This window comes from Vombatus ursinus, unplaced genomic scaffold (genome assembly GCF_900497805.2).
Source record: "Vombatus ursinus unplaced genomic scaffold, bare-nosed wombat genome assembly UNPS02014794.1, whole genome shotgun sequence".
NCBI classification, from domain to species: Eukaryota; Metazoa; Chordata; class Mammalia; order Diprotodontia; family Vombatidae; genus Vombatus; species Vombatus ursinus.
This window is the reverse complement of record NW_020954572.1, coordinates 2,261,686-2,280,653: the sequence shown is the minus strand read 5'-3', so window position 1 is coordinate 2,280,653 and position 18,968 is coordinate 2,261,686. Positions and strand designations below refer to the sequence as shown.

Here is an 18,968-nt window from a genome sequence, read left to right as displayed (position 1 = left end):
GTCCCAAACATTATGAACTGAATGGGAACATTATGAATTTTAAGAAAATGTAAATTAATTCACATCTCTTCTTACTCCCTACCCCCAATCTATGGTTTAAAAAAAAAAGTCCTAAAACCAATCTAAGTCATGCAAGTAACATTCATTGTCCTACAGCTTTACAAATTTGTTCAAGGAAAGGGACAAGCAGAAGTGTGGTTTAGAACCTCAAGGGGTACAAAAGGGAGCAACCACAAAAGGTAAGATACCTTACTTCACCTGGTGCTATCTAAAAAGTTGTCATAAAGTACAAAAATTTTTCCTTACACAGATGCATACCCGAATAGATGGGCTTTAAAATTTGAAGATCCAACAAATTATTTACTGAGTCTGAAACCAAACTGGAGACAATATTTTCTACCACAATGGCCCTGGAGGAAATAGGACTCATTTTTAGGCGTTTTTGCTGCTGTTGTTGTTTTTATTGTTATTTTTCTTTTTTGCTCATATTTTCTTTTGATCTTACTTTGGAGGGAAAAATTCTACTGCTCTTTTCTTTCCCACGGTGTTATCCCTACCCTCCCAGCAATCTACCAAATATGCTAAATTTTTAAAAATATTGTAATCTATAATTATTCAGAAAGTAACTGGTAGTAGTAACTTATCTGTCATTTTTACATAATTTCTTAAACATAATTTTAAAAAATCTTTCCATTTCCCATATTCCTTCCTCCCCTCATTTTTCTTTTCTTTTCCACGATTAGAGCTTTACAAATAATTACAAGTCCTGTCACTCAATGAGAGAGACCAAAGGCAGATGTCACCAGGGTAATTAACTCATTTCCACCTCCCCACTGGCAGGGGCTGTGTATTGAGGAATGGCTGTGAAAAACAAGGGAAGGCTAGTAATATTCTGGCTGTGCGCCTACAAGGTTGCTGTGTAACACCCCAGAGTGCAATTAGCTCCAACCACTCTACTCAAAGTTTCATTTTTGTTAGAGGAAGTAGGGCCCAAATATGGGAATTGCTCAAGTTGACCTAGCTAGTCAAAGGCCAGGGGAAGAGTTACCTCAGAACTCAGAAGCACAGCTTGGCAGAAAGAATACTGGGCTTCAATTCAAGAATACTGAGTCCTGACTGCCACTTACTTGCTGACCTTGGCCAAATCACGGTGATCTCTAAAACTCAGTTTCTTCATCTACTAAAAAGTGCTAGATGACCTCTCAAGTCCATTCCAATACTGATATGGTCTATTTCTGCTCTAACATTCTGTGTTCTAGGTTCCAAGTCCCTTCCAACTCTAATACCCCTTCTAATCCACTCTGAACTCCAGCAACCCAGAAATTGCTTCGATCAGTTCTGGCAAAGGAAAGCTCAAAATAAACAGTGGATAGAGTGCACGCGCGCGCGCACACACACACACACTCTCTCTCTCTCTCTCTTCTACATGGGAATTATTATATGGAAGTTTACCATCAATCAATTAATAAATATCTATTAATCACCTACTGTGTTTCAGGCCCTATGCTAAGTATTCCGTATACAAAAAGGCAAAAGATAGTCTCTGCCCTCAATAAGCTTACAATCTGATAGGAGAGACAACATGCAAACAACTACATACAAACAAGACAGATAGATACATACACACACACACACATATATACATACACATTATTTATATTATATATCTTATGTACATGCATATAAATCCTATATCTTATATGTTCATATTAACTATATTCACTCAATCAGTAAACATTTATTAAGCACCTACTATGTGCCAGGTACTATGCTAAATGCTAGGGATAGAAAAAGAGGCCAAAGTCCCTGCCCTTGTGCTTACAATCCAATGAGGGAGACAATGTGCAAACAAATACATACAATGCAAACCATATTTATAGAGAATAAATACGAAATGAAATAGTAAAGAAAGCACCGGAATTAAGAGGGGTAGAGGAAGACTTCCTATAGAAGGCAAGATTTTAGTAGAGACTTAACTATCATGTTGGTTTAAGAGGACCTCATCCAATTCCTAAGCACTCACAAAGAGTGGGTAGGGACTGAGAAAGGAGCCCAGGCAGTAAGTAGCATTCTGAGTGACAGGGAAGCCAGCCGTGGATTAAAAATTTGTCACAGATAATTGACAGAGCAGCTAATCCACATGTAGGCAATCAAGAGCTGACTAGAGTCCCATTTTCTCAAATACTGGAGAGTCAAGCTTTTAAATACATTAAGCACCATTCTTTAAAAACATTTCATACACCTTTTTTTCCTTCTGTAGGACATCAGCGCATTTAAGATTCACAGTCTTTTTCAATCTCTCAGTCCTTTTCCGTGTGATACTTTGCTATTCCTAGCTCATTCCAATAATAGTTCATGCAATTTAAAAAAAAAAAAACTCTGAAAACTTGAAGAACACAACAGTTCCCTGGCAACAAAAAGTGGAAAATACTGTCCCCTCATCCAGTAACTCACTTCCCTGCCCTGCTTCTGGCCAGGAGAACTGTTTGGGTAAACTACAGGCCATTCAAAAGATGAAGCCCTCAAGTTTTTACATTCCTACGGAATTTGAAAAATGGGAATTGCAGTGGTTGATGCCAGCCCTTCACTCCACCTGTAAAACGTACTCTTCTTCTGCCTGGTCCCAATAAATGTAAGATTTTTAAAATTAAAAATTAGCAAATAAATAAGCTGCACCACCACTTCTGAACAGACTTCCCACTCTCTCCCCACCCCCCAACATAAAACAGAGCAGGCAACTAAACAAGACACTAGAATTGGACATATGTTTATAATTGCTTTTCATGTTACCCTTCCATTTTTTTTCACCAAAGGAAATAATCTAAGAGCCACCATGCAAAAAAAGCAGTCACTTGATAGCCTTAACCCCTCAAATCTGAGTTCACCCTTGCATATGAAGCAATGTATATATAACATACTGATGTAATCAATAACGGACAGGGTATTTAAGAGGGAGGTTCTTTTTCTCCAGCTTCTCCCTCCATCACAGATATAAGAGCTACACTTTACCAATGGGCAACAAGTAGCCCTGTATCAGAAAAAAAAGTGTCAAACTGGAAATCATGAAGTCCAGGTTAAAATCCCAACTCTCCTGTGTGACTATAAGCAAGTCACCTAAGATTTCTTAGCTTCAGTTTACTAGTTTGCAAAATAATATCCAACAATTCTGGGAAACAATTTAGACATTACATGCACATCCATTGATCCAGAGATGCTAGGTATATAAGATAGTGATATAAAAAGGAAATCTTTAAAATAATTACAATAAAGTGGGCATAACCACTTGCATGAACTACTTCAAAGGGATAACAATAATTATAAAGGCATTTACAAAGTTTATTATCTCATTTTTATCTTCACATCAACCATGTCACACAGATGCTAATATTAGCATTTCATGGATAAGAAAACTGAGACAAACAAAAGTTAAGTGACTTGCCCAGAGCTACCTACCTAGTTAGTACCAGTCTGTGGTTACATTTAAGCTCAGAATTGTTAAAATTTCAAGTTCAGTGCTCTATCCACTGATCCACCTAGAAGCAAGATGCTTTGTAACCTTAAAGCTCTACAGAGACTCCATGATAGAGTTAATATTATTATTGGCAGCTAGGTGGCAAAGTGGATAGAGTGCCAGGCCTGAAGTCAGGAAGACTCCTATCTACCTGAGCTCAAATCTGGCCTCAGATACTTACTTAACTCTGGACTCTGGGTGAGTCACTTAACCCTGTTTGCCTCAGTTCCTCATCAGTAAAATGAGCTGGGGAAGGAAGTGGCAAACCTCTCCAGGATCTTTGCCAAGAAAACCTAAATGGAATCACAAAGAATCAGACACAACTGAAATGACAGAACAACAAAAACTGCTATTATTATTATTATCACTATAATGAAAAGTGAGGGGAAAAAAGGTTCTCAAGGAATTATGCCCAAAGCTGATCAAGTCCTATACAAGCTATTTCAGTTTGGGCTCTTTGGGAGTAAACCAAGTTCAACCCCATCTCCACCTTTCTCCATTTAGGAACAGAGCAATAAATCTGCCTATCCAGAAATCAGGCTGCTAAAGGTGTAGGTCAATGGGCAGCATAACGGTGTCCTAGCCATCTTTGATTTTCCTGTACACAGAGATATTTAAAAATTAAAAAGCCACACCACACTACCAACTGAATTCAAATTAAGATTCCATGTCTCAGGGTTGTCCCTGCCAACCCGAAGGCTAAAGCTCAGCAGCTTTAGAAAAGAATGAGAAATTCTAAATGCAACCAGTCACAACATTCAAAGGATTAAAGGATTTCAAGCTGTTTGGGAGATCTCCTAGTCCAATCCTTCATTTCAAAACAAGGAACCTAAATTACAGAGAGACGGTGGGTGACTTGTCCAAGGTGATGCAGATAATTACGGTCAAGCCAGGAAGCAACCCAGGCCCCCTCATTCCAAAATAGGGGGATCTTTCCTCTACTCCACACTGCCTCTAAGTACTAAAGTGTTTCAGCCCTTTGCCAACATTCCCTCTCTAGAGGCAGAGACCAAAACAAATCTGTTATTCTTCTAGATTTTAACTGCACTGGTGTCCAGGTCTGGTTACTTTCAACAGACTCTAGGGGTGTAAAACTACAGTAAATCATGGGCACTAGATAGCCCAAGTCCAGGTTCATCAGTCGTACCTCAGTTGAGAAAACAGAAACAAAAGGTTCATGTCTTCTCATAAACTGTCTATGTATTCCCCTTCCTCACCTCCACCTCTCAGAATCTGGACTTTTCCTCAAATCTCAGCTCAATTCCACTTTCTACATGAGGCTTTTCCTGATTCTCCCCAATTGCCATCTGCTCTCCCTCTTCAATAACCTTGTTTATTTTGTATATACCTATTTATTATATGTCTTTCTAGATCAAATATAAGCTCTTTGAGAACAAGGATTAACACCATAGCTGACACTTAATAAATACTTGGGGGCTGATTGAGCAATGCTTAATAATAATTTGTCTCACATTTATAATGGCTGACATTTACATAGCAAAGTTTGCAGAGCACTTTGGAAACAGTTCATTTGATCTTTACAACAAAACTGTAAAGGAGATACTATTATTATCCCCATTTAACAGGTACAGAAACTAAGGCAAAGAGAGGTTAAATGACTTGTGCCCAATGTTACAGACAAAGTAAGTGGCAGAGTTGGACCCAGGTGCTCTTTCCATGGTGCATTCCAGTCAAGTGTTGAAACTTGAACACTTAAACTCTTAGTTCCTAATATCTACTTTGTCTACGTGGAATGGCAAGTATATTGTTGAATGCGTTAGCAGGGGAAGGAGGGAGAGAATAAAAGTGGCAGATGGGAAGGAGAAGGGGAGAAAGAATGGGAAGGAAATAGAGAAGGGAAAGGAAACAGGAAGGGGAAGAGGAGGAGGAAAATAGGAGGGAGAGAGGAAAGAGGAGAAAGAAGGGGGAGGGGAAGAAGAGGAGAAGGAGGGGAAAAGAGAAAGAAAGGGAGAGAGGTGGGGGGGTGGAAGAGACAGAAACTGAGAGAGAATCCAGAAAAATCTCTAGTTTCTTCCATGTGACATTCTCTCTCTGTTACAGCCAAGTCCCTCTCTCTCATGCCTGACAACCATTCTCTTTTCTGGAATCTGCCAGGAATCTTTCATCATCTCCCATATACCTTCACTTGTTGGTGCCTCCTGATTATTAGAGATGGGAAACTAATCAGACCTGTCTCTTTTAAAAACCCTGGCCTGAGTGGTTTCTAGGTTGCTCAAGAAGTGAATTGCCCTAAGTTAAATAAGACCAAACCACAGTTGTCTGCCATATGGATGCAAAGGAATGACTATAACCGGAGATATTATTTAGTATATGGAGTGGCCTTAAAGTGAGAAACATGTTCTAAGCCTAAACCTCAAATGTCTTCCACGAGGGTCTGACAAGAGAGTTTAGCCAGAAGCACCAATACCAAGATGCACAGTCTCTTCAAAGGACCCCACTTCCTGTTTCTGTGATGGTCCAAAGATGTCCAGTGACTACTCTGAGTTGTTTCCTTCCCTTGGTGCCCTTGAGTGTCCCCTTAAGCCACAAGTTTCTTATGTGAGGGGTAGGTGACTTAATTTCTCTAAGAGGAAATAAAAGGCCAATTGTTTTTACAGTTATTGGCCAGCCTAACTCTTCTGGAAAGTCCCCTTTAAGTCATAGCAATGGAACAGATTGTTGTAGAAAGGTATCATACTGGATTCTACAAGTTATTCTAAGATAAACCTGTTTTTCTCAAAACAACCCTATGACAACCAGAGTAAGTTATTATTGTACAATAAACAATTGTACAAATTGAGGTACAAGAAGCTATATTCCTTGCACAAATTCTCATCACACCGTAGGAAATAATTTTTACCTGGTCATCAACCTTCTAAAGGCTCCTGAACTTAGCTCAGTGAGTCCTTTGACAAAAGACACATAATTGGGCTACCATACTTGGAAAAAAAAACTTTTGGTAGGACCAGATCAAAGTTTGCCGTCTATCTGTACAGACTTAGCCCAAAGTGACTTCTACATCCCAGTAATTAATTAGAATTGGAATAAAGGGTAGTAACCTTGGAAAAGACCATTAGTTTCCCTATTTGTAAAGTGACCTCTGAGATCTTAAACCTTCCAGCTCTTAGATCTACGATCCAATGGGTTCACCTTGGAGAACTCCCATCAGCTGCCAGACTCAGTGTTGCTGCCTGAGTATCAAGCCTCAATATATTCACAACAAAGAAGAGTTGAAGGGGATATCAACATTGAGAACCTCCTGAAGTCTCAGTGTTACGGTTTCAGATGTTGTGTAAACAGGAATGCAGGTTTGTGAGTTTGTATTTTCTCTTTCGAGATGACTGTTTAGCGACAAGAATATGAATGGACTTCCTTCAGGGCAGCTCACAAAAGAATTTGTTCCTGGAAACTGCAGTAAATCTGATGCTTAACACAAGGAAATAATACCTCTTTTCCAAACTATCCTATCTGGGTATGCAAGGCTCTTCATTCTGACCCCAAACTATATTTCTAGCTTCATAACACCTTCCTCCCCACAGAAGCCCAGCCAAACCAGCGTGTTACCCACCTCATTACAACTCTTATTTCCACAGCCTTTGACTGGCTATTTCCCTCAAATGTAGAAATCCTCCTCACCCACCTCTTAAAATCCCTAGCTTCCTCAAGTCTGAGTTCAAAGGCCACCTTTTAAATGAACCCTTCCCTGATTTTCCCAGCAACTACCGACTTATCCCCACGAACTTATCTAGTGTGTATTTCAAAGGGACCTAAATGTGTACATGTTGTGGCCATCAGCTAGATTGATAAGTACCTCAAAGGCAAGGACTGTTTTAATTTTTATCTTGTAACCTCAAAGCCTAGCACAGTGCCTGCCACACTGTAAGTGTTTAATAAATGCTTGTTTATTGATTAATCATCTATGAACTAAGACAATGACAACTGCAAATGACCTAGTGTTTTCCAATATTAACAGGCTGTGTTTTTTGGATTATTTGGGTTGTTTATTCTTGTTGTTGCTTTTGGGGGGGAAGGAGAAGGTTTTCCAATGGTGCTTTCCAATTTAACTAAATTAGAATTGTATTGCAATTCTATTAATAGCTTAGATTTTTTTTAACCCTTTCACTTTATCTCTTTCCTTATCTTCTTCCTTTCTTAGCCCAGCCACCCAAAAGGAGATTTTTAAAAGAATCATTCAGCACTCTAAGTACATTTTAATGTGCATATTTTCTCCAATCTAGAATGAAAAGTCATCAAATCAAAAGGAATTATTGCTGGGATATGCACTACCAATATCTCTTCCAAGGTAAACTCCCTCTAACAGTTCAGAGCCAAATGCCACCATCCTCTCTGTGGTATATTGGAAAAGAACAACAAACTTGGAATATGAAGAACTGGGCTTGAATTCCAGCTCTTTCACTTGGGCAAGTCACCCTTCTTTGGAGCTCAGTATCATATGCTTTAGCCCTTGAAGAACCCTAAAAAAAAAAAAATCAAACCCTATCTATTTATTTCACCTTTTTACTTTTCAGTTGAAGAAACTGTAGCCCAGACTCAGCAAGTGACCTGGCCTAGGTCAAATAGTTAGTGAAAAGAACTCAGAGGAGGATCTAGATCTCCTGCTCAATCCAGGATCCAGAGCTCCTCCTGGTACATCATGAGTAGCTCACAATTAGTTTAGTGCCTTAAAGACAAAAGAAAAGTAGAAAGAAAATTGAGTGCGGCATATGATGAATACAGAGAAGCTTGGAAAGATTTACACAATCTGATACAGAGTAAAGAAAGCAGAATCAAAAAAAACAATAGGCATAAATAACCACAAAACAAGGAAAAGTCAACGATGTAAAATTAGAAAGAACAAGCATGGCCCCAAAGAAGAGGAATGGGAAAGCATCCCACTCCCACTCCTTTGCAAGAGTGGGAGATCCACAGGTGTGGTACAATGCTTATACTTTCAGACTTTTTTATGTAGTAATAACTGAAACTGCTCGCTTTTTTCCTTATTTTTCTTTTTAAAAAATATACTGTTATACATGGAATGGCTCTTTGGAAGAGGAAAGGGCAAGGGAAGAAATATGGAGGATATGATATGGCGGAAAATTTAGGGAATACAGAAACAAAAGATAAATAAAAATTTATTTTAAAAATTCTGGTGACACTAAAAAAAAGATAACAAAAATTTATTTAAAAAAAAAATGAAAGCCAGAATAATCTATGCACTAGACTTCCAGGCCCTGAATAATAAAGATTAATACTGTGCCTCAAGGCAAACACCCCTGCACCCCTCCAACACCCCCACACACATATACCAACATACATTCATAGGATTTACTGTTAAAGTAATTTACTGAGCTCAGGCCACCAAAAAACACAATCAGCACCTTTATTTGGCTGATTTATATTCAGTGTTTCTTTTTCACTCACTGAATTTTTATTTCCACAACAGACTGTTAGATGTGTAAGTTTTTAAAAAGACTCCCAACATAGTAAAAGTCTCCTCACTGGTCTTATTTCTATTGTTATAGTAAGGGCAAGATTGGAAGCCATTCTGCTCCCAGACTTAACCAAGGAAAAGAAACAGCAAACCTTTTCTTCTGGGACTGTCCTATGAGGACAACTTGAAAAACTCCACTCAATTGCCAGTTTCTGCACTGTCATCAGAGTTTCAAGCCTCACCATATTTACAATGGGGGAGTCAGGGGAAAGCATGACCTTAAGCTGGTGAGTTGCCATTATGGTTTAAGATGTTGTGAAAACAGGAACTTGGATGTGGAATATAAAAAGAGGGAAGCTAAAGGAGATACCAACCTTGGGCACCTCCTGAAGAAGGTGTTACAGTTTCAGATGTTATATAAACAGGAATGAGGAAATGTGGGTCTGTGTATTCTTCTCTTTCAAGTGGCTTGTTAAATGATGAAAATATGAGTGGACCTCTTTTGAGGTAGCTCACAATAGAATTTGCTCCTAGAAACTGCACTGGATCAGCTGGTCACCACAATGAAATAATATCTCTTAAAACAAAGATTCTGATCTAGAGTCTTGCTAAGATGGCACAAGGATTGGCTGCTACCGACACATCTTCCTTCCTGCCTCCAAGTCTTCCTTTCTCCCCCCACTATGGTTGGTGACAACTCTGTAAGGAATACACAAGTCAAATGTATGAAAAAAAAATAGTACATCAATATAAAATTACTGATCAATCCATAAACATTCATTAAGCGACTATTATGTGTCAGTCACTGTGCTAAGCTCTAGGGTTACAGAAAGAGGCAAAACACAATCCCTGCTCTCAAGGAGTGTACAAACTAATGGAAGAGATAACATACAAACTAATACATACAAATAAGTTATACACAAGACAAGAAAGAAATAATTAAAAGACAAATGGCACTAAAATTAAAGCAGGGAAGCAAGTGGGCAGCAATGAGGAGGAAGAGCATTCTGGGCATGGGGGACAGCCAGAGAAAATGCTCAAAGCTGAGAGGTGGAGTGTCTTGTTCATAGAACAATGAGGAGGCCAGTGTCACTAGATCAAAGAATGTGTTAGGGAGTAATATGTAAGAGGAATGGAAAGGTAGAAGGGGGCTAGATTATACAGGGTTTTGAACATCAAGCAGAGGATTTTCTATCTGTTCCTGGAGGTGACAGGGAGCTGCTTATAATTCAATAAGAGGAATATAAAGAAGAAGCCTAGAAGTAGCTATATAAAATTATAAGAAGCAAAAAACAGCCAGAAAAAGAGTACATACTATATAAAAGATGGGGATAAATTCATATAGGATAATGGGGGATTAGGGGCAGTAATTAAAGAAGACAGAGTTGTTAGAGCATTTTATGTGTGTTCAAATATAAAGCTGTCTAAAAGACTTAGTTTTATTGTTTTTATTATTATTATCAAGGATCCAACCCTGGGCCTTAGACTTCACTAGCCCTCAGGCTCTTAAGGAAACAGTTCCTTCTCTTGCACACATCCCAATGACTCAACTTTGGTTCCAAGGCTCATAGCTTGTACCACTTTTCCTAGATTTCTGGATCACAACCAGAAGCAATAAGCCTCCTGGGCCTTTCTCATCCCTGGGGTAAGTTGGATCCTGGAGAGCAGAGATTTTCCACACCTGAACACTAAATAATCCCACTGTTTCTGCAGTCACCACTCCTAAGCATCCTTTCCTCTCTCTGCTCTCTCTTTGACCTCACCATAAATACTCCAGACCACAAGAGTGTGTTCTATGGTTTTAATAGCAAGAGAAAAAATAATTTCAAAATAATATACCAGAATAAAGTCATTTAAAATGCATGTAAAAGAAATCATTTGGCCTCTGACCACTATTCTATTTATTAAAGTTTCTCTCTGGGCTTGAATTGGACATCCCTGTTCCTCCAGTTTACCCCATCCCTTCCTTGCCTTAGAAATAAATGTCTGTTTATCTTCCAAAACTGAATTTAGGAACCACCACCCTAAATTTCTCCAGACCAAGATCATTATTAACCCAGGTTCACTCTCAAGCAAACAGGAAACCTATTGATATATCAAACGTGTGGTCCTCTCTACCCACAGTATCATGAAATTCTTTAGCTAATCAGATATCTAATGACAACTCCTTAACGATGAAAATTAAAGAAATAGCCTCAAATAAGTATGATAGATCATATCACTCCAAAACCAGAATATTACAATCCAAAGAGATACATGCCCTCGCCCTATCCCTTTCCTCCCAACTCAGTCAACTAAATTCAATCTAGACATCTTTTCCTTTAAAAGCTGATATACCAAACCCTTTCTCCCTAATCCCAAAAGGACTACAAGATGAGAAACCTTTCCAGAGCACTGAAGGCAAAGAAGTCAAAACTTTGGAATAAATTCTTAACCAAAAGGATGCTGCAGTTCTTTCCCATGCCCAATAAAGGCAGTCTTACTTGTCTCTTTAAAATCAGTGCCAATGTTAAGAAGCTGACAGGAGTTGGAGGGGGTGGGGGGATATGCTTTGAGAGAAAGAGAGGAATAGGAAGGTGACCCCCCCCAAAGACAATCAGTCTAATCATTTCCCAGGACAAAGGGGAAAGAGATTAGACTTAGGAAGTTGATTTTATAATAGAGATAATCATAGTACAATCTTTACTCACCTGCACAACTTCTATGCCCCTTTTCCTGTAAATAAAGAAAAAAAAAGAGATATTACTTTGACAAATAAGGAGCATGAAAATCTTCCCACGACTGAACCAAAGGGCATCAAATAAACAGAGGAAAGGAGTTTCCACTGAAGCTAAACAGATACCAAGGAGGTCCAAGGCACCAAAACTCACCCCCCCCCAAAAAAAAAAAATTCATACACCATCTCCATTTTAGGAATAATCAAAGGGGAGGCTCAAATGGTAAATTAACTTGGACAAGGTCATCCAGGGGTTAAGAAGCCAAGCTGGCACTACAGTATATCAAACAAAAACAGCCACCATTTTGGTATTACTCCTTAAAGAGTCAGAAGGAACCCCAATAATCACCTAGTCCAACCCACATCTGAGAAAGAATAACCATTTTAACACAAGAATATGCTCGTGTGGCAACAGATTATGCTATCATGTGTTTTAAGAAAGCTAGACTAAATGGAGAGAGTTTGGGGTAAGCCCATATTTTTGTTAACTATAAACACAACTCACTGCACTAGAGGATGCCTCTTTCATATTTATCCAGGCCATAACTTGGAAGAAATGCTACGACAGAAAGTTCAACTCTGTTCCCTGTGCCCATTCACTTCATCTATTGACAGTGTTTGTTTTAAAGGAAAATAGATGATAAACTTGAATTGTTAAATGATTTATACTTTTCCTCAAGCCTCATGTATACATTAGGTCACAGCAACTACTCCGGCTAATGGGGGCGGTGGGGGCATCACTTACTTAACAGTAAAATCTCACTCATTTTTACCTCTTCACTTCTACTCTAGTTGTTAGCCTCTTCACCTGGAAGGTCCTTCCCCATCTGCCTATTCAAATCCTCCAGATCCTTCAATATCTATTCTAGCTCTCAGAATTTCTGATGTCAAGGGCTCATAACCCTGGGTCCATGATAAGGAATCCCTCAACTTGGCTGGGGGGGGAATTGTAATGTTGTGATGGGGGGGGGGAGAACAACTATACTTTCACTCAATTCTAACTGAAATTTAGAATTTCCTTCATTTATGAATTTTTAAAAATTATTCTGAAGTGTCCACAGACTTCACCAGACTGCCACAAGGAGCCCGTGATACCCCAAAAAGGGGGGGGAGCCTAAAACTCCTATCCTCTAACAGTTAATCATCCATACCACACAAATACGCACCTTAGAACATACCCACACAGTGACTCATGTAATTTCCTGTTCCCTAAACAGTTCTTCATCAGCAAGGATAAAGTCTTAAAACTTCTAAATAAGTACCTAGCATGTATAAACTGTTCAACATACCACCAACCTAAAGAGAGTAAAGCTAACCACCTTCAAAACATGTCAAACTCTTTACCCTGGGGCGTATGGCCACAATGTTTTGATCAAACAAAGTTAACTAGAGTAAAAGGCATGTAAAGAAATGAAATCCTTTCTTGAACACGTCCCATGACCAGTCAAGTCTTGGGATTGCTTTGAAGTTTACTAGTGACATAAGACAACCTGACCATGCATTCAACATTGATTCTGACAGGAAAATGTTAACTGATGCTCTAAGGGGCCAACCCCACTCCTTGCGGGGGGTTTCTGTACACAGCAGGATGATAATTACAGTTTTTATGCCTCTTTTGAGACCCAACACAGGCCATAAACAACTACAAACTCACTCATTCCTGACAAGCCAATGTTGGAATCTGGGAAGGCTTACATACCTTTTCTAGTGTAAGTCCCTCTACCACTACAGATCTAAACACTTTCAAGCTTTGCCACCAAGTACATTTCCATCATGTCCCCATCTTCTTCGTACAAGAAATAATGTCTAGAGGTTACAGGTTGGCAGAATTTGGCTCATCATAAGGAAAAGAACCTTCTAACAATAAGAGCCATCCAACAATGCAACACGCTAGTTTGATTACTGTCGACAGAAATAGTGAAGCTGGGACTAACTAATCATTAGCCAGAGATGCGAAAAGAGGGACAAAATCAGAATAAATCAAAAAGCATTTATTAAGTGCCTACTATGTGCCAGGCACGGTACTAAGCATTGGGGATACAAATACAATGAATGAAACACTCTCTATCCACATGAAACATAACATTCTAAGAAGAATGTTAGAGCTTGAAGAGACCTTATCATTAAACATTTCCCAAACACCTACAGAATACTGTGCTAGAAGATGGCGAACATAGTAAGTTTAGATAAGACACATACCTCAAGGAGCTTAAGTTATTAGAGATCTCTCAAATTATCTTGTAATTACTGAATTATGTACGTATTGTATTCCCTCAGTACAATACAATCTCCTTGAGGGAATGGACTGTTGCATTTCAATTTTTTATTTGCACATTTGGTAGGGGCTTAATAATTGTTTGAATTTCATTAATTTGAATTAGTCTACTAAGGGATAAAACATATGCATATATAGCTATAAATATAAAATATGACATGATAATTGTATGAGAGGTGCAAAACAGTATAATGAAAGATCTAAAGGGAAATGCTACTAACATCAGAGGGAAATCTAGTGCTAGAAATACAAGCTGTAGCAAAAAGAAAAGGAAACTGAGGGAATAAGTATAGGCAAAGAAGAAACAAAATTATTGGGTTTTGTAGCTGATATGATGGTGTATCTAGAGAAACTTCAAAAGTCAACTAAAAATTAATTGAAAAAGTAACTTCAGCAAAGTTGTAGTTTAAAAAATAAATCCACATAAATCACCATCATTGCTTTATTACCAACAAAACCCAGGCAGAAGAACTAGAAATAAAAAATCCATCCAAAATAACCACAGAAACTAAAAAACATTTCAGAATATATTCTAAAAAGATTCAACCAGGAACTATATGAATCCAACTACATACCTTTTTTTTTCTGCAGAAATAAAGATTTCTAAATAAGTGGTGAAACATTAATTACTCTTGGATAGGCTAAGCCAAGATAATAAAAGTGACAATGCTATCTAAATTAATTTATTTATTCAATGCCATTCCAAACTACCAAAATTCTTCTGAAGAAACAAAAGGCAAAAATCTCATAGGAAATGATAAAAAAAAAAAGTGGGAAGGAAGGCAGCTAGTCATACCAGATCTTAAACTATATCACAAAACATTTCTTAATTACGTGTATAATTCACAGAAACAAACAAACACAGCAGACTATGGTATTTGATCAATTCAAAAACCTCAACATGAGCTAATTATTTGAAAAATGTCTAGGAAAAGTAGAAAAAAGTCTGGAAGCAATTAGGTTACAGACCAGTATCTCACAACATATACCAACATAAACTCCAAATGGATATATGATATAAATGGTAACACATAAACAAATTAAGAGGACCAAAACAGAAATTATTTCTATGCAAATGACTCCCATACATTTAGATATTCAACCCTAGTCTCTCTCCTGAACCCCAATCCCACGTTACATTGCTGCAATTACTAGACTTACCAACATTCAAACCTGAATGTCTTCATATCTCCCACATCTAAAACAATACCTAACAGATAGACTGACTCCAAAGGATAGATAAGTAGAAGACAGGGATGTATGGGAAGGACAGCCCTCTGGGCATAGGGAAAAGCACAATCAAGGCTAGAATCAGTCCAATTTAGCTACAGCAAAGAGGATAGTATGAAATGAAGATGGAAAGGTAGCAAAGGAATACATAACTTAAATATAAAAGGTTATGTCATAAATTAGAGGAACATAGAAAGAAATAATTTTCATTAACTATAAACAGAAAGATCAAAGAAGCTAACAGGATAAAGTGGATAATTTTTAATACGTAAGATTTAAAAGTTTTTGTACAAAGCTAATAGTTAAAAGTTATGAGAAAAGATTAACTAGAAAAATAACTACAGCAAGTTTCTCTGACCAAGGTTTCATATCCAAGATAAAATTAAAATTCATAAAAGCCATTTCCCAATAGATCAGTGGTCAAAGCATAAGAACAGGTAGTTTTGTAAAGAAGACATTCAAGCTATAAATAACCATATAAAAATACTACATATCACAAATAATTAGCCAAATTAAAATTAAGGCAACTCTGAGATTCTGTCTCAGACCCATTAGGCTGGCAAAGATGACCCCCAAAAAGGAAAAAGAACTGTTGGAGGAGCTATGGAAAAAATGGGACATTTATACACTACTGAAAAAAGAAAGTGTCACTGAAGCTTTTTTTTTTTTTAATACACATTAGAGGACTGAAGAAAGGTCAGAAGGAAACCTCGGTAAGTAGGACAGCTTTCAAAGTTATATGTTGAATTTATTGTATATTTAAAAGAAAAGGCAAGCTGTATATAGTAGAGATTCACAGTTTCATGTACAATTTTATTTTCTGTTTGACATTCTACATGGAAATCATTCTATTTGGTGCTTAAGTTCAAAATAAAATAAAAATTTTAAATACAGAATGGTACTAAATTTGTAGTAGGCCCTTGAATACCAGGCAAGGGGACTTAAACCTTACTCTGTGTCAAAGGAGATATTTGTTTGTTTTTTTCTATATAAAAAGATTAGCCTGGCAGTGATATGAAGATTGGATTAGAGAAGGAAGACAGAAAAGTCTGGAAAACCTGTTAGAAGGCTATTTCATTAATGGAAGTAGATGCTAATATGGATGGTGGCAAAAAAGGGAAGATTTGCAAAGCTGGTAAGAAAGTGGATTAGAGGAGGCAGCTAGGTGGCACAGTGGATAAAGCACTGGCCCTGGATTCAGGAGGCCCTGAGTTCAAATTCGGCCTCAGACACACAACACTTACTAGAGCTGTGTGACCCTGGGCAAGTCACTTAACCCCATTGCCTACCCAAAAAAAAAAAAAAGAAAAAAAAGGTAGAATAGACAAGAGTTATTTGGTCAAATAAACACTTAGTCTTTATGTGGTATAGGCGAGGATGGAGATGAAAGAATCAATAGCAAATCTAACATTTTGAACATCAGAATTTGAATGAACAATGAAGTCACTGAACTAATCAGTGATAACAGAAGGAAAATCAACTTTAAAGAGAAAATAAAGTTTAGTTTCAATGTGCTAAGCTTGAGAAACCAAATGGACATCCAGGCAGAGATGCAAGTCACAAATGGAGATATAAATGAATGAAAGAAACATTCATTACCATTCCCCTTTGCAATACGTTCTTCCATATTCCATATCGACTTCCCTACCACGTATGGTGGAAAGATTCCTATATTTGGAGGTATTTAAGGAACCACTTAAAAAATCTTTAAGATTATATAATGTTAATTTTTACTTTGTCCAGAAATATGCTTTCATTGATGTAGGGTGCTCCAGGTGAGCAAATTCTTTCAATCAATGCAGAAGTTACTGTTTTATGCAAACTACAGGCCAAGTGATTTGCCCAAATCACAAGGTTAATATGTATCAGAAGTAGGATTGAACTCAGCTCTTAATAGGCGCTCTCTCTATTCACTACAGGACAATGCCTCTCCCTGAAATTAAGAGATAAAAATACAAATTTATAAAACAAACTACCTAGGAGTAGAAATCCTCCTTTTAAAAGGTCTCATACTTTAGAATTCCCTTAGGTAGTTCAGTTTCCCTGGAAAATATGAGCTTTCAATCCATTATAAAATTTTTACTTACAATGAATTCTTGAGGAACACACCTATTACATAAATCACCAACATTTCATCACTACAGCCCTCTGGGTTGTTCTGAGACCAAAGGTGCTATAAGTAGGTCACACACACCTTACTAAAGCCAGTGCTAATTAAAGTAATCTACAAATAAGATTCTTCAGAAGCTGTTTGATGAAGAATTACAGGCTCATAAGACTTGAAGAATTAAAGAGGATCTTAGAACATAGCAAGTCATCCCCAAGTGAAAAATGATCAAATGACTTAAATAGGCAATTTTCAGAGGAAGAAATCCACACTATCAATAGCTGCATGAAGAAATTCTCTAAGTCACTAACAATGAAAGAAATGCAAATTAAAACAACTCTGAAAAAACCACCTCATGCTCACCAAATTGGCAAAATTTACAAAAAGGAAAAATGACAAATATTGCAGGGACTGTGGGAAAACAGGTACTTTAAGTACACTGTTGGTGGAGCTGGGAACTGGTTCAGCAAAAGCTGGAAAGCAAGGCAAGGCAACCAAGAGACTGAGTGCTTACTATGTAGTAGACACTCAGCTAACCACTGTCCCCAAGCAATTTACACTCTAAAGAGGGATGAGAACACATAAAAGAGCGAGGGGCATAACCATAAAAAAGGAAGGGGCAAGTGGTGAAATCCAGTTCAATAGCTGGGAAGGAATAAAGCTTGGTTAGCCTTGGTCTGCCCTGAAAATGGAAGCCCCAGATGAAATTCAACCACGGAAGGGACTGATACAGAAGAAGATTATAACTATAAATTAGTCAGACAATAAATAGTGATTAAATGCCTACTATGTGCCAGGCACTGTACTAAGTGGCTTAGTGAATAGAGTGTGAGCTTTTAAGTCAGTCAATCGATGGATAAATCCTTATTAAGCATCTACTAAAAATGATGAAGTTGGAAGCCAGACCTTAAGGAGTTACTACTTTCAGCAGTAGGCGTGGAGGTATAGAAGTGTCAAAAGGTGGGAGTCATCCAAGACTGAGGTGGGACAGGGCACAAATGTGATATGATAAAGCCAGGGACTCAAGAGAAGAACAGAGTTAACCTTGTTCATCAAGGAGTCATGAAAGTGTAAAGAGGAGAAGAGAGAATGGCTAGTACAGGGGTGATGGCCTGGGAGAGAAATGAAGAATCAAAGGATTGGAGGTCACAAGTAGAGTTTGGTAAAGAGAACGCAGAGAGAGAGATGGAAAATCAATAGATTATGGTAAGATAAGGGGATTTCAGAATTCTTGAACATGGAGGTTTTGGTATTAGAAGACAAGAGGGAGAGGTGCAAAGACAACAGGCTGTTATCAGATAAGGGAATTTCAGATTCTAAACACGGAGATGGTACATCTGTGGAGCAAGACAAAGGTATCTTTGTTTGGGGAAGATGTGAGGTGAAGGAATAGGTCATGGAAAGTGAGTAGACTGATGAATTGAATGGTCAGAGTGTTTGTCTATAGAAAACAGATATATATACACCACCTAACCTACTTACTATAGGGCCATTGTGAGGGTCAAAGGATCACAATAAGGAATATGAATACACCAAGAAAAGTACAAAGTATAAAAAAAAATTCTGGATTTCACAGTAACATTTTGAGAAATCAAGGGAGAGGCACTGTAGTAACAGAGTAAAATGAACAACGGATTGGGAGTCATAAAGGTGGAGAAAGGAGGACAAACATACAATAAGAATAAGAATAATAAAAAT

General features: G+C 37.9%; 1 protein-coding gene across 3 annotated transcripts in view; it reads right to left on the bottom strand.

The window, feature by feature from the left end:
* ITPK1 (inositol-tetrakisphosphate 1-kinase) overlaps window positions 1-18,968 on the bottom strand; it is a 307,786-nt gene that overhangs the window by 218,966 nt on the left and 69,852 nt on the right. For all 3 annotated transcript variants that reach the window (XM_027870122.1, XM_027870121.1, XM_027870120.1), the window contains exon 3: window positions 11,633-11,657. In XM_027870122.1, coding sequence (XP_027725923.1) covers window positions 11,633-11,657 — 25 coding nt within the window. The remainder of the gene's footprint in view (window positions 1-11,632; window positions 11,658-18,968) is intronic.